We start from the raw sequence: 15,964 nt of genomic DNA on the forward strand, positions 1-15,964 counted from the left end.
TGACTAGAGTTTTGTTTTTTTAAAGTATATTGCTTTGGACACCTGACCGATATGTTCTGACTGCCTAATATCTTCTGCTGAAACTGAGTGTTATTGTTTTTCAAGAATCAAGGTAAGATGTCCATTGAAGAAAGTGGGAAGTGTTGTTTATTCATTAATGAAATGGAAGTTGCTCATCCCTGAACTCAGAAATTAGTTCCACAGAACTAAATGTAAAATAAGTTCTTAATGCATTTACCTTTGCTTATTTAACTTAGAACATAAACTGTGCATTTTGAATGCATATAAATGACAAGTAATAAGTGGTCTGCATGGCATGAAATCATTTGAGATTTTCTTTCACTCCTTTTTTCATTCTGTCATTTAAATAGGTATATTTTTGTGTGACATAGTATTAAGCGTAGATTAACATAAGTATTTCACAGTATTGCAAACAAAAAATGTAAATTTGAGAAGAAATCTGTACTTTGAAAAAGTAAGCTGACCATTCCAGTGTTGATTCCTTCCTTCCAATTCATTGTATTAAAACACAAAACCCAAAAGTTGTTTTTGATGTACATCTTCACATATTGAGAGCTCTACTAAAATTTAATGCTGACATTGTCAGGAGTGGAATGTGCATTAAGCCTTCCTCTCTGTTATGGCAAATGTGCTTCTTAATTCTTACACCTGGGATCTCTTTTTTTTTTGTCATAGCTGTGTCCTTTACAGATGTGTTAGTAAAATAGTCAAAACTTAATTACTGATTTGGATAAAGATTGGATATGGATATTGGGAGAAATACTTTAGAAGCTGTATGTGACATTGTATTTCGAAAGCACGGAAGTTGAGCGTGGCTTCAGTTATTCTTAGCGCTGGTGAATAGTCAAATTGCTGGTCAAAGAAGCGTAATTATCAGGGGAGTAAGTCTTAAATTGGGATGGTGACATATTTTTTATCAAATTACAATAAACTAACATAAAGAAGGACTGCTTTGTGAAATACCTTGATGACTGAACTAAAGTAATTCTAGTGTTAGTCCGCTGTCTTTATTAGAAGAGGGTGGGTTTTTCTTTGAAGCTTTGCAAGTGATTTAAATTAAGTTATAGCTGTGATGACAAAGTGCTTTGTTTGAGTGCTTTTAGGTCAGATGGGTGTGTGCCCTTGTACAGTGGAAGGATGCAGAAAGCACTATGCTTAAGTAACTGAGATTCAAACAGTCAAATTGGCTTGAAAATTTCAAGGATCAGTCAAAAGCTGGGGCAAGGGTTATCTGCTGTCATAGTACAAAGCTGAACTTGGGGGTCTGATCTTTGTTCAGTGGTTAATGAACATCTCCGAATACCTCTTTGGGGACTGTGCCTGATAGGTTAGTTGTCCCTGCAGTTGGGTACAAGATCCATCATGCCAAAGTAGGGGCTTATGCAGCCACAGTCATCAAATACTGCCAAAGTTTGCCCAAAGGCACGTAAAACAGACCTGTAAAAGATCAACCCTGCATCAGAAAAGACAAGTGATGTCAAAGAATACATGGCATCTGAAAGGGTGTATAATATAGGAGAAATTCCTCCTATTTTTAAGCTCTGCTATGACTTCTTGAGTATTGAGCTGTTTAAATACAACCATCCATAAAGCCTTACTACTGTAACAGATGAGCATTGACAACTTTTTATGACTAACACTTCATTTGTTGGTACATTAGTTTTTCAACTTGCTAGGTCAGTGTCTGCAATCACTAAGGACTGTTTGAGGGAACTTCCTATTTTTTACAGAGTGGAAGGTGTGTAAACACTAAGGGCAGATCTGTGCCAGCTACTAGTTGTTTTACGTCCCCTGAGACCTTCATATGAACTCCATGTGGCAGGAACTTCTGCTGAAGTAACGCATGAGGAAAACCTTGAGTCACTGCTTTGTGGATCCACCATTGAGTGACTGACAGGAGAAGACTAACAATGCCAAAAAGGGAAAGTAAACAACAATTCCACAGACTACCATTTTCTTTTGTCCAAGTGTCTTCAGTCAGGTTTAGACAAGCTTCACCATCACGTATTTCCCCTTAAATTCACTCTTTCAGTAAGGCAGGCAGAGGCAAGCAGAATTACTGAGTTGGAGCACTCTTAAGATGTCTTTGATGCAAGATACCTTCTACTTACCTAAAGAGTTTAATTTAAAAAAATTAATTCCTTTCACATAATGGAGAAATCGAGCAACGATTTAAATAAGTAGGACCCTCCTGCTCTCCCCACCCCCAGAAAACAAACAGTTCAGACAGGTGAAATTGGTGGTGATTGTCCAAGTCAGGTCCAGGCAGGTACTGTCGGTAGCTTTTTTGTTGTCTTTTGCTGTGAAAACTAGGGCAATTTGCATAAAGCAACAGAAGAATTTGCACTGATTCTTTCAGACAGCTGCTGCAGAAGATGTATTGGAGAAAAGTGTGGAAATCGGAGGCATTAGAGAAGAATTAGAGAAGATCACAAGCATCTGATCATGCTTCAGAGGCAGTGAAAATACTCAGGTGGCAGAGATGTGGCGCAAAGAGACCTGGAAGAGAAGAACAAGTTTCTTCTGAACAGTTCTCTTTACATGAGGGGAAAAAAACCCTCTCAGTGTGTTTCCACTTATTTTTGCAAACAAGCTTATTACTGTGCCTAGTAGACTAGACGTCGCACCCAAACACAAGATAGGACTTACACAAGTAACTGCTCTGTATCAAAGTGATGCTGATCATGCAGTTATCCTAAAGTGACTGTTAGAGCTGTAAAATCTTACAAGTTTTCCCAGAAACATTCCATTAACTTTTCTTTCTCACTCTTCCCTGTAACAAGAATGTGGTATTTTATCAGTCAAAAATAAATCCACTTAAACACGAAAAGCTTTCAGAAGGAACACCTTGATAGTTGTTATTTAATGTTTTATCGAATTCCATGGTTTGTCCCTGTGGGAGCTACAAAGTAGTGTAGATCATAAGTACAAGGATTTGCAGTTGGTGTGATCACAGTGTTAGGTGGGGGTCTGCGCTGCTGGGGGACTGTATCTGTCATTAGGTTTATGTGAGGGTCTATTCTCACCCTATAGGTTTTTTGGTCACTATGTAACTTAAAGGTCAGATAACGCAACTGAAATATCCTAAGGGATTTCTGATTGCTACTTACGAGGACTTAGAGGTCTGGGCCTGAAAACAGGCAAGCTTTTGGGCCTAAGCTGGCTTCATTAGGAAACTGTAACGCTTCTCCAGATCAGGGTGCAGCTTTTGTTCCTTTAATAGTATACCCAAATCTGACATCCTGGTCTTACCGTTTTCCTTTATTATGCTCATGTCACCAACATTTTATTAAATAATTTGGCTAAAAAGAACTTTACTGTAATACATACATATATATATATATAATCATCAAACATATTGCATTACATAATTTTGTTACATATTATGATATGTGAGGTTGAAATACTTTGCAAATATAACTTCTTCCACTAAAGAATAATATGGCTTGTGATATTCCATTAGTTTTGCAGTTCAACCATGTAAACCACAGCTGTATTAAATGGACAGAACACTTCCACTTAACACTTTCTATGCAAGTCAGGCGGTTGGTTTTGTAAGGTATTATGATATGTAAAGAGGTGTCTGCTCCACTGTTTTGACTTAATGCTTAATTTCTTTGCTTTTATGGGCTTAAACCAGACCCTTTGTATTGCTTTAATGTATTTTTTTGCATGTATTATAAACTCACCCACACATGCATCAGTTCAACATTCCAGCAAGGCAGCTGATTTTAAAAAAATGTTGTTAAACAAGTTGAAACTGGTTGGCATGTATCTGAAGAAAGAAATCAAATAAAACTGGCAACTAAAGAGAAAGGGAAGTTGATATTGGCACTTCATCACAGAGGTCTCTAGGTAAAACATATGCAAAAACCCTTAAAATGTAGTTCTACTTTGAAAAGTGACTATGTAAAAATGTCACCTTACTCAACAGATCTATTCCTTGTATGTACTTAGTGTTGCATCTGCTTGCCCTTGTAATAAAATACGTTTGGGTGGGTTTTCTTCTGATTGCTTTTCCTGTTAACTCTACAGTGTCAACACAAACCTGGCTTGCGTTTTGACATTTGTGCTACGGTCAGTCACTTGACACAGTTTGCAAAGGATCTTAGGTGCAAGTTCTCTGATGGATAGACAGCAAGGAAAGATCATACTTAAGCTGTCAAATTCCAGCCTGAGTTTGAATTACTGGTACTTTAAACTTCATATCTCCTCTTTTGCCTTTCTGAATCTAAGTTATCCCAGCTCCTTTGATAATAGTGCTCAGGTTGAAGTTTTAGCTTCACTGGGCTCGTATTTTGTGACAGAGCATAGAAATGAATTCTTGGGATTTAAGCCCGTGATTGCAAGTGGAATAAGTCTGATCTAAAGAGCATGGCATAGGAAGAAGGAACCACTCAGCTACTTCCAGAATTACTTTCTACATCAGAAAAATATTTTCAGGTACAACTGGTACCAGTATTGCTTCTATTATATAACTACTGGGGGGGGGGGGGGGGGGTAAAGGTTTAATAATGTAGTATTGGAAGTAAGTTTTCAGTCTTGTCGTTTTGCCTTACGTGTAAAGTTGCTCAGAATAGTTTTTTATTACAAATTATCATTTTGCAGGATTCATTTTGTCAAGGGAAGAGTTTTTTTGGTATCCTTTTGTCGTGATAGACACTTCATTAGACATGCTGAAAATATAATTATGCTTGATCACCTACTTCTTACACCCCTGAACTGATCTTGCCATAGTGTGGATATTCATTTGTGTATCTACTTAACTTGTCTGTCTGCTTACTTAAGTTTTTTACCCTTACTAGATGTAAAGTAGCACTGAAACATGCAAATAAATGAGAGGTATATAACTATGTGTTAGTCAGCACTCTTAAAATCTAATTATCAGTATTACTTGTAAATATGATTACCTGTCCTCCAGTCAACCTGTGTTTCTTTTGCAACTTTTTTTTCTTTTGTCTGCCCTTGTATCTTCCCTTTTAAACTGCACGAGAGAAGAGAAAAACTTATCCAGAACTGACAGTGACATGAAGGATTTCAAGCTGGGTAACTGACAAAAGTGTTATTGCAGCACTTTGATAAGCTCTGAGCTGAAAACTTGAGGTTAAAATACAGTATGAGTATCAACATTGCCATTTTCAGTCCTTATTAGGCAATGGGATATTCCAAGAATTTTGAGCTGCTTCATGTGAATAAAATAGTGAAGACAGGTGAATTAGAGGCTTTTGTTTTGGGTGTTTTTTCACAAAGAAAAATTTCTGAGCAGTTTTAGATTCTGTGCACATTGACACATCAGCTGGTGCAGTGGAAACTTGCTTAGGTGAAGTCACAGTTCCAGACAGGATCACAAAAGGGTTCAGAATTGCCTTAGGAGTGTTAGAAAGGCTTAAGAATTCATTTTGTGTTATTCTAAAAAAGCTAAAACTTAACCAGGATGACTACTTTTTTTCTTGGCATGGTAAATCTGTAAATTGGGGTGCTGTGACAAATACTGTTCTTTACATCTTTCTGGTTTTAGTGTTGTGACTGTGGAAACTTACCTAGTATTTGGCTCCTGGGGGGGGTTGTATGATCAGATGAGCTAAAACGCCATGCACTTCCACCAGGCTTGAGAGACACATCAGTGAGGCAATCGTACGTTCAGCAGAGGACATTGGCCTTAGCACCTTTTCTTCTTTCCTTTTGGTGAGATGCTCATAGTCAGCAGTGTGCTACTGATCCAAAGCGTCATGTCAGCTAATGGAAGGAGCCATCCACATGCAGAACACTTTTCTCACATACGCCTTTTGTTCTAGTCCGCTTTCCTTACAGCTTTTGAAGCCTTTCTAGTTGACGTGTGTGCACTGAAAGAGGCCCTACGTGCCCCTCTCTCCCTTTTCTACACTTTATGAATCAGGCTAAGTACTTTGGGGTAAAGGTACAGGTTATTTGTAGACACAACCCATAAGTTAAATGTCTTGTCTTACCTGGCTTTCTCTTTATGGGATGTAGAGAATACACCAGGAAATTGTTGACAGGTGTAGTTTTTTGATTTTGTTTTTGGTTGGTTGGGTTTTTTTTTATAATTTAGAACAAAAGCTTAATCTGGTGAATTTTTTTTAATCTGGTGTTTGTTACCATGGCAACCTAAGATATGGCTTTCGTGTCTTTGAGCTATAGGCTGACTTGAGATGCTAATGTTAGCGGAAGTATTTTAAATTACTTTGCTCCCATCCTCTCCGCAGTTTCTCTTGCGGTCTTCCCGTGCATAACATTTACTTTTGGGTAGTATCTGATTGTACCTCTGAGAAAGAGGAGTATTGCTTGTATTCTTCAGCTCCAGTTTTTTGAATCCTCAGTGAACGGGTCCATGAGTTACCAGTTAGTTACGAGTCATTGTAGTGCTTACATGAAATGCCGTCTGAAATGCCTTGTGTGTGTTATGCAGATTGTCAAATCAGGTGATCTAATGATCTCTCTGGACCTTAAATCTTTGGACTTAAATAGTTGGTGCATCAACATTTTGTGGTTTTTACATATTCAACTAAGTAATATCGAAAGTCTGACATGTCATGTTTTGATACACTGGACTTTCACTACTCTCATAGAGAAAATGTCACACGGGTTTTGGGGGATTTTTTTTTTTTCATTGTAATGTGGGATCTGTCATGGCTATGCCAAAAATCTGTTGATGCAATTTCTGTTGCCAGTGCTTTGAATCAGGGAGGGGGAAAAACTGAAAATAAAAACATATGTCATAGAATTTAGGATTTAGATCTAAATGCCAGCTTCTCATGATGGCCGTAGGCATTATCTGCCTGTAGAAAAAAATCTACACCCACCACCTTGAGTTATTGTGACGTGCATATTTTTCAACCAAGATACAGTATTGGCAGATAAAGGGTTATTTTTTACTTTTTGTGTCCACTTTAGAGCCATACAAAGAGACTTGGCAAAACCGTCCCCTGTAAAGACTGGAGGGCCATGTTTATGTTCTTTCTGTTCATAATAAATGCATCATAGTGTTTTTCTAGCTACTTTCATCTCTTCAAAAACAACAAAAACTGACAGCATCTAATTATCTTGAGCTGCACTAAAGTAATTCTACTGATAATTACTGCTGGTCATTTTCTTCCAATCTGAGATTTGGAAACTGTTTTCTGATTTATATTGTTGCGTTGGATAGAAACTGGCTTCGGCAGAAAGAGAGAAGTGTACTGTGTTGGGTCCAAGTGTGTAGTAGCTTAAGTAAAGCCTACAAAGATCTAAAGTAATTGCCATGTTGTTAAATTGGAAAATACCCGTTGAATGTAAAAAATATATAGGTATGTAGTACTCTGCAGTTCCTGAGAATATTCACAACTCTGAACTATTTATCTTTTCTATTAATACTAGGCTTGGTGTATAATTTTTTTGCTTTTTCTGATTTACTTCTGTCCGTTCTATTCAGCATCATAATCAGAAATAGTTAGTTACCATTCAGGACTGACTCCAAAAGTGTCTGGAGAAAGTCAGCTATCCATTTAGATTTCCATGTGGTAGGGAGCCGAGATGATGTACTTGCTAGTATACTTGGCAATTTTTCCTCAGTGGTGGGGATGCCTTAGAAAATTTATGAACAATATCTAAAATAAATAAAGCTTTGAATCTTGAAAAGTAGCCACTGGGAGTCAGCCCTTAATCCAAAGGAAATTCAAAGTGGGCTGGGTAATATTTAGAGCTAAAAGGGCTTGTATGTCAGCAATATTTTATGTCCTGAAACTGCTTTTGGTTTGGTGTTACAGGCAGGCAAGCTCTTTCAGTATGTGACCACTCTTGTGTATGCTAGCTTTAGTTTCTGCAGCTTCCTTCATTCTGTTCACAGTTGATTCCCTTGGAACTGTGGGTAATTCATATCTCATTACCAACTGTGTTCTTAAAATGCAGGTCTCCTTTCTCCGTTCTTGCTTAAGTGCTCTAGTAGGGCTGCAGAATACAGAACTTAACATTTTTTACTTCTTGCTCACATAAGTAATCTCCAGATAAATCTATCCCACCACTTTTATTTTTTCCTAGAATCAAGCAACAAATTTTATATTTTTCATGCATTAAATTGCTTAATGTTTAGACATGAATTAGGACCTCTGTAATAGTTTCACTTCGAGACTTCAGCTTTAAAAGCCTTGTTCTTCGTTTGCAAGTTGTTATTCTTGGGAAGGACTGTGCTGTTACAGATATATTTAATGAGCATGCCAAATATTGTGAGCAGAATGACTATTGAATATAAGCTTGGTTGTTGTTTTTTTAATATGAGACAGTGGTATATCTTCTTTCTTGCAATGTTTTAATTTAAATGATAATTCATTATCGTCTGAGATAAATATTGTGGCTGACTGCTACTTTCATTTCTATTGCAGTATTCCTAACTCTCACAGAAGCATAGTAACAAATTACACTGAGTTTTGTAGTCCTTATTGACTACTTTACCAATACTGCCATGATAATAGTTTTTCTTCCCATTGGATTCTTTACAGTTCAAATACCTGATTCTTTACAGTTCAAATACCTTTTCATTTTTGCAAAATCTAAACAAGTGTTATGTTTTTATACAAAGGTAGGGACTTAGATTTTTGGATGACGCTACTTTGTCCCCTGCTGTCCTTGTGTTGAATGGAGGGAGTTTGCTTTTTTAATTATTATTTTTATTTACTTATTTTTTTAACTGATTACACCTAAAGACTGACATTCTGAAAGTAAGTGGTAAATCTGGAAATACAGATGACGAGATGTTATTAATGGTCAAGTATAAATTACCTAGGTCTCCTTAAGCATTTTTGTTGATATTGTTAAAACTGTTCCTGGAGTTACACCTTTGTGTTCATTACTGGGGCCAGAAAGATTGCAGCCACTATTTCTTTTAAAAACAGTCTCTCCACCTTGTTCGTCTCAGGAGAATAACTTACATCCAGAGACAGTATTGGACTAAGGTTGGACTTTTTTTTCCTGAACAGACAAGAGACCTGTCTCGTTAGTTTTATTTATTGGTAGTATCTGATTTTTTTAGCTGAAAAAAATTAATGAGGAGAACATGTAAAATGTAAAGAGGAAATAACTATGCAGAGGCCCAAGAAAGAAGAAAGAGATATGACTAAAACTGAAGGGGGGAGGATTGCACAATTAACATGTGGTAAGCTTGTACTTTTAAGTAAGTAGAAATAACAGTGTCCTGAAAGTGAGTAATCCCTTTGCAGGCTGTCCAAAAGATGTTGACAATATATGGAGATAACGGAAGAATGGGAAGGATCACATAGAACAGTCTGGAAGAAAATATGATGGGCTTTCTGGGATGTGTAAAGATAGATTTTAAATCTGGTAAATATAATTGGGAAGTATGAAAAAGTGTGATAAAACAGAAGTCCTAACTTGTGGGCAGTTGGGGGGAAAGTGGATTTAAAGATCTGGCAGATATCATCAAAAGGAAAAAAAGCAGAAGGAAAACTTAGAAAAACTTGATTGAGCTTTTACTGCTTAATAATGGAAGAAGAGTCATACAGAAGGGTGACTCGCTTCATGGATATGCAAATCCAAGAAAAAACACTCAAATCCAAGAAAATAAACTTTCAAATTATTAAACAGTATAGATAAGCAGATAAAAGAATTGGATATGAGGGAGATGAGCTATCTGCAGATGCTACCTTAAAACTGACACCACGAGAAAAACCCTGGAAGGAAATGTTCTGTAAGGTATGGACTTCTAATGGACTTGGGTCTTACAGTTGATCTGAGGATTATCTGTGGCTTTTCTGTAGTTAAAAGTGTGTACGCTGTTACATCCCTCTTTGGATTTTCCAGTTTCTAATGGGATTTGGATCTGGGTTGCATTCTTTTAGAGAGTGGGTCCATTAATGGCATTACAGTCCTCTGCAGATGTTCATTTTCATGAAACTTGGAGGTTTAATATATTGGAGGCACGTCTCCTCTGCCGAGTTACTGGGGAACAGAGTCAGATACATTAAGTCTTTTAGTGCATCAAGTCTCTTTTCTGCTGGAAAGAGAGACAAGTAATTTGCCTTAGATCCTTATCACAGAACCTTTTTCAAGTGTTCAGGGACTGGTATTTCCAAGTAACTATTGGTTGATGTAAATTGTGAAATGAAGCCATGGGAACTTTGGCTCATGCACCCCAAGCCACAGGTACACAGCCCAAGTATATCTACTATGCTGGAAAGTAGAAAAAATACATGAAACTTTTTAGGAGCTATGATAAGTTGTGTTTTGGTTGTGGAAGTCAAAATCGATGACTCTGAGTGTTACAAAATCACCAGGTTCTTAGACATCTAGGTTAAATGATTATTTACTTAAGTACCACAGAGGACTGACTCTAGAAAATCAACTTAACACCTTGTAAAATCTCCAGCAAGGATTGTGCATGGGGAAGTTAAGATGAAACATGCAGAAATTTTCTGCTTTTATACCATGGGGTCATGCACCCATAATAAAGAAAAATATGATGCAGGAGAGGAGGACAGAAAGAAAGATGCAGATATTTCATTGTACTGGAGCAAATTTAGACAGTAATGTAATTAATGTCATGGAAGGACATAAAGTATATCTTGTAACTGAATAAAAGAACAGAATTGTTGAAGATCCACACCAAGAAAAACCTTAATTGTTTGCAAAGCAGATGTATATTTGTGGTAAATACACTGGTAGTCAGGTAATGCTTGGATAGAATAAAAGATAGGCAATTAAAACAAGTCAAACGGGAAGTACTTTACAAAGACAAACTAGAAAGCATTGTGAATAACTGCTCGCATACATCTGCGGGAGCAAAGACTGGGGCAGTGTACTTTGAGCTAGTGCAGGACTGCATTCTTAATTCAGTGGTCTGGACAGCTGGAGGCCATTCTAGACTTCAGCCAATTAAACAAATTAAGTATGAGACATAGGATGCAAAGATTAAAGTTAATTATGAAAAGAAATGGATGAAGCAGATTGTGTAGACAGAATTTCTTCATTGCGTCTCATCTGTTGAGCCTCACAGTGTGGTGGTTACTTCCAGCAAGCTATTCTGTGTTTATTTTGCTTAAATGGCCTATCTAGTTTGATCTGCTGTCTGAAGTGTAACAGGCTGCCCTTATCAAGGGTCTGGAAAGCAGCTACGACATCGAAGGTGTGAAGCAGATGTGTGAATATTAGTTAGCGATATGCAGAGTAGAATCCAACCTTGCACAGCTACTTTGTGTATTATTCTACAAAAGCACAGGTTTGTTTTCCGTCAGAGGAGCTCTCTTCGAGAAAATCTGTAAGGTATCTAGCTTTTCAGGAGTTTTACTAACTACATAGGTAAGGTATCTATGGCAGAAACCAAGACAGCAAATTAACTCTACCTCTAACCAGCAAAAGAATACTGAGATGAGAGTAACTTAAGGAGCAGCAGGTGATTACAGAATAATATCCTAAAGCAAGCCCTCTAGAACTTTACATACTAGCTTTCTTGATCAGATGTGGCAGCATCTTAAGATCTGATCCTATCATACAGTAAGTACTTTGCATATAGAATTTGTAAAGGGTATCTTCATTTTTCCCGTCATCATTTGCCACATCAATGACTTCTGTTGTAAATCTGAACAGTCTATTTTAATTGAAAGTTTACTTTAAAATATAATGTGGGATTGTCATTTAAATGAAATATAACAATTGGGGATTAATGTTAGATGAAAGGGAGTTTAAAGGGAAATAATCTAACTGATTGTAATTCAGGCATTCTAAAAAGGAAAAAGTTAATTAGAATTCGTGCATGAATTTGTGAGAAGGCCAGCCTGCTTAGGATGTTGAGATGGCAAACAAAACAGAATGAATGTTTATTTTGACTTCCAAAAAGAATGTTAGAAATTAATCACATCCAATACCATTGGCTAAGGTAAAAAGTCTTATTGCCAATGTAATACGGTTTGTTAAAATAGAAAACTGGCTTACAATGTTAAGCAAACCATAGCAATAGAATATAACAATTATTTTAATAGTCAGAAATTACTCATGCTTACTGTAGGGAACGATTGTGGGTCATCTAACTGAAAAGCATACAAAAGTTTCCATTATTGCGTCACTGTAGTTATTAATTCAGGAAATGAAAATGATATGATTTATAAAGTCAAGTCTCTTGGCTGTGCTGTACTTCATGTGTTTGTTATAGCATTCAAACAGACTTTTCGTACTGTTGATTCAGTGGACAAATTGTATTTGAAATCTGATTTCAAATGTTCCTTTCCTGCAAAACATTCCTCCAGGGAGTTTGAAGTTCTTTTCTCTTAGGGTAGCTCTCCTGGCATTAAAATCCAACAGGAATAGAGAGCTACAGGCTTGTTGCTGTCATAATCCTATCAACACAAGCTTTTTTTCTTTTAAGATGGTCTGAGCAGTCTGTCACTGTATTTTGGAGGACTATATGATGCACAAAAGTAAGTTGGCTGGCAGAAGCTCAATCAAAAGAAAAGAAAGAAAATACTGTTTCTACTTTAAGGAAAACTACCAGAAAATTTGGTGAAGTATGCACGAGTTATGAATCCTGTTAGATTCCTAGCTTTTGGCAATATTCAGGTAGCATCAATGGCCAAAAAACATTTTTCCATCTGTATTTTTTAGGAGACTGAGAGTAGAGCCCTGTTTAATACAGACTTCCTTTGTCTGCCTGTGATTAGATATTTGCAACATGCATTGTATTGAACTGTATTGTAACCTGCCTTCATAACCCAAAGCTGATAGGGAATGTGGTAGCCTGTTCAGTTAAGGGGCTCTGTCTCCAGCAAACCTTTCCAGTTAATTGAGCAGGTGAGTTTTTCTTGTCATTGCATGACTCTGGAGACTGGGGTGTGAAAAAATTAAGATCAACAAATACCCTGAGACTCACGATAAAATTGTCAGTTAATAGTGCTGTTGGTGTTCTTGGGGTGGTATTTAAAATATTGACTTTGGCCTGTGGAACACCTGAAGGCTTGGAATTTGTCTAGGCAGTTTATTCTAGCAGTGAGCAGTTGGGGAGCTCAAACAAAAGATCTCCATATAAAGGAGAGCAGTGACTGGCAACGTTCCATCAACATTGCACTTCAGTTTTCTCATTGCCCCTATTTTTATCTTACTGAGTTTATTGCTGGAATTAGAAGAGCTTGCAGAGATTTTGTGGACCTCGAGGGTTTTTTCCTACAACCACACTGAGAGTTGTATGCCATTAGCAATGCTGATTCTGGCTTCGTACTGGATCTGCAGAAAATTTCTGCAGGTTGAACACTTTTTATACATATTTGCTCATATTCATGGTTTGTCATATATTTATTTTGCAAATAAAGTTACAGATCTTAGCTTTAGTCAACATAGCTGTAAAAACTGGTTTTATTTAATGCATTGATGTCAGCGGGAGAGAGCACTGTGGATGAATGGAACCCCAGCTCAGGAGGTTATTACTCATCATACTTACTATGAAAATGTACAATTACTGTTGAAATACACGCATAACAAGAAGTGTTTGAGCATTCAAATCAATGTCACTGAACTTCACATAAAAAATAACATGTATTACCTGACACAACTTTTGGAAAACATGAAAAAGATAACAGTTTAAAAATGCAAACTTTTGCAGTCTTAGAGCTGAGACACGCTTACTACTTTGAAAGAAATTATAAAGAAATAATGACTTTTAGTTATAAATAGTCCCAGCTTATGAGGACAGTTGACACTGTGCTTCCCTCACAGGAGCTCTGGCATTGAAAGAGGTGCATAAGAGTGGGTGAGTCCCTTCAAAATCCGTAATACACTTTCTCCAAGTCCTGTATCCACACATCTGGGTATGTTCTGCAAGTCTTCTGACATCTGGAGAGACCAAATTTAACCCTTGTAGCTGAGAGTCAGACTCCAGGCTCCAAAAAGGTGTGTGCTAGACATGCCTGTGTGCCAAATTGAATAGCTGCAGTCACAGTGTGTCACCAAGGATAATCCAAATTTGCTAATAATAGCAAGATTTGTAGACGTAGCAAGCAAGAAGCAATTCAACTGTATTATGTGAAGTGATTTAGGTGTCCAGGCCAGTGTAGAGAAATTGCAGCTTCATTAGACATGCATTATGTAAAGGCTTGCAGCATAAAGCAGAAGATCTATAAGGTGTAGTTAGTTAATTTACGCTTCAAGGGTACATTACAGGCTTGTTTGTGGTGGTATTTAATCTGCTGACTGGTTGTAGTCAAATAGAATTTTGCTTACTGCTTCTGCTCTTTCAATAAATTAAATATTGAAATCAACAACTTGTTACTACTTATATCTCTCATGAGCATCCATCTAAGTGACAAGCAGACATTGCTTCTGGGTGAGAGTGGGAGGACGGAAAATAGCTCACTGTTGCAGTATGTGGAAAAAGAATCCAGAAGAGATTTGAAGGTCTACTATACGCCAGAAACACTTTTTTTCTGGTTGTTTGTTGTTTTTTTTCTTTTAACAGAGAGGTTAGTTAGCAAATGAAGAATGCCACTTAAGCATATCCTTTCACTTGATGTGCAGTCATGGTGAGCTGAAACATGGCACAGACAAAGTGACATGAGGTTTGTAACATTGGCATTTCTGTCTTCTCTCTGATGCTTCAGCTTTGCCTTAAGACAGCAGACTTTCTTGGGCAATGATGACAGCAAGGCTTATGAGTACCAAAGACTGTAACTGCTGTTACTGATTCAGCTATAGAAAGCATTGTGTTTATAGATCCAAATACTTTCGTGTGGGTTTTGTCCCCATTTCCAACAGATCTTGAGCCAGTATCTGACTTGAGATGCAGCAGAATCCCTTGCTATTAGTTAAATATGAAATTATGTTTCTTGTTTAATCAAATAAAACAAGTAAATACATGGAAGATTTTGGATAGAAAGGGTTCTTCAATATGGTGGTGAGGGAGTTAAATATGGACATAATTTCCCATACTCCAGTAAGTGCTTGGAGAAAAAAACCCTACTATTGCCGTGGAATATGAACTTGCTACATGTCAGCTCATTCATGGTCATAGTCCATGCCCACTTAGCCTTCAGCAAACACAAAGTAATTTGAATGAGCTTAGTTCTCAGAGGATGTACACTGTCTTGAATTTGTCATGGGCCAGGGTAAATGCAAAATTGTCAGCATGATGCTCTGATATATAGTAACTCTTTGTTCGCAGTGGCTTGTTCCTATGTCGAAGCTTCTGCAATTTTTAAAACTAGGCCAGATATCTCGCTTAAAGTTTGGTTCTAATTCAGACAATAATAGCTGAGATTTGTACAGAAAGTGTGGTTTGTCTGGAAGACCAGAAATTGTTATAACTGACATAGCTGTCAGTCTGTCAAATCAATGATTGACATAACTGTCCTTTCTAGCTCAGTTACTTTTCCTGCAGAAAGAATTTTAAGGCCAAATCTAGTTAACATTCTAAGTTGAAGTTTTTGCCGTTATTTTACTGTTGACTATGGAAGACTTAGATTTGCTCCACATATGTTTACACTATAAAATCTCTTTCTCTGATTATGAATTAGCAAATATGACAATTCTCAAATACAGAGCTGGATACTAGAAAAAGCAACCAATTCACTTGTAACAAATTTTATTTTTGCATGATTACATGTCCCAGTGTTTTTAACAGTGAATACAAATTTTTAAATTGAAATTGAAGCAGTAAATCTTTCCTTAGAAAGTTGCACACTGTACTGTGTGCATCATTACTGAAACCATTTTACTTAGAAGCACAAAAGGAACACTTAATTTTTATTTACTATTATGAAGGAAACCCTTTGATTGCAGGGAAAAAAGCTGACAAATATGAAAATATGACTGTGATTTGGGCAGACTTCCAGAGACGGGAGAGAGTGATGCTTTTATCTTCAGAGGGTCTTTGACTGCTGCATTTATTCCATTAATAGCTGCAGTGTGGCTAATGTCATACTTTGTGCATTTGCCTCTGTGTCTGGCCTTTGTATAA

At 37.1% G+C, this 15,964-nt stretch overlaps 1 protein-coding gene across 6 annotated transcripts in view; it reads left to right on the top strand.

Moving 5' to 3' along the window:
* ARL15 (ADP ribosylation factor like GTPase 15) overlaps positions 1-15,964 on the top strand; it is a 224,725-nt gene that overhangs the window by 174,000 nt on the left and 34,761 nt on the right. Inside the window, exon 7 of one of the 6 annotated variants that reach the window (XM_056324803.1) lies at positions 13,729-14,196. The exons of the other annotated variants lie outside the window; for them this stretch is intronic. Within the exon in view, the coding sequence (XP_056180778.1) occupies positions 13,729-13,743 (15 nt within the window). The 3' untranslated portion in view covers positions 13,744-14,196. Of the gene's footprint in view, positions 1-13,728; positions 14,197-15,964 lie in introns of those variants that run through there. 6 annotated transcript variants of the gene reach the window in all.

Source organism: Falco biarmicus, chromosome Z (assembly GCF_023638135.1).
Source record: "Falco biarmicus isolate bFalBia1 chromosome Z, bFalBia1.pri, whole genome shotgun sequence".
NCBI lineage: Eukaryota > Metazoa > Chordata > Aves > Falconiformes > Falconidae > Falco > Falco biarmicus.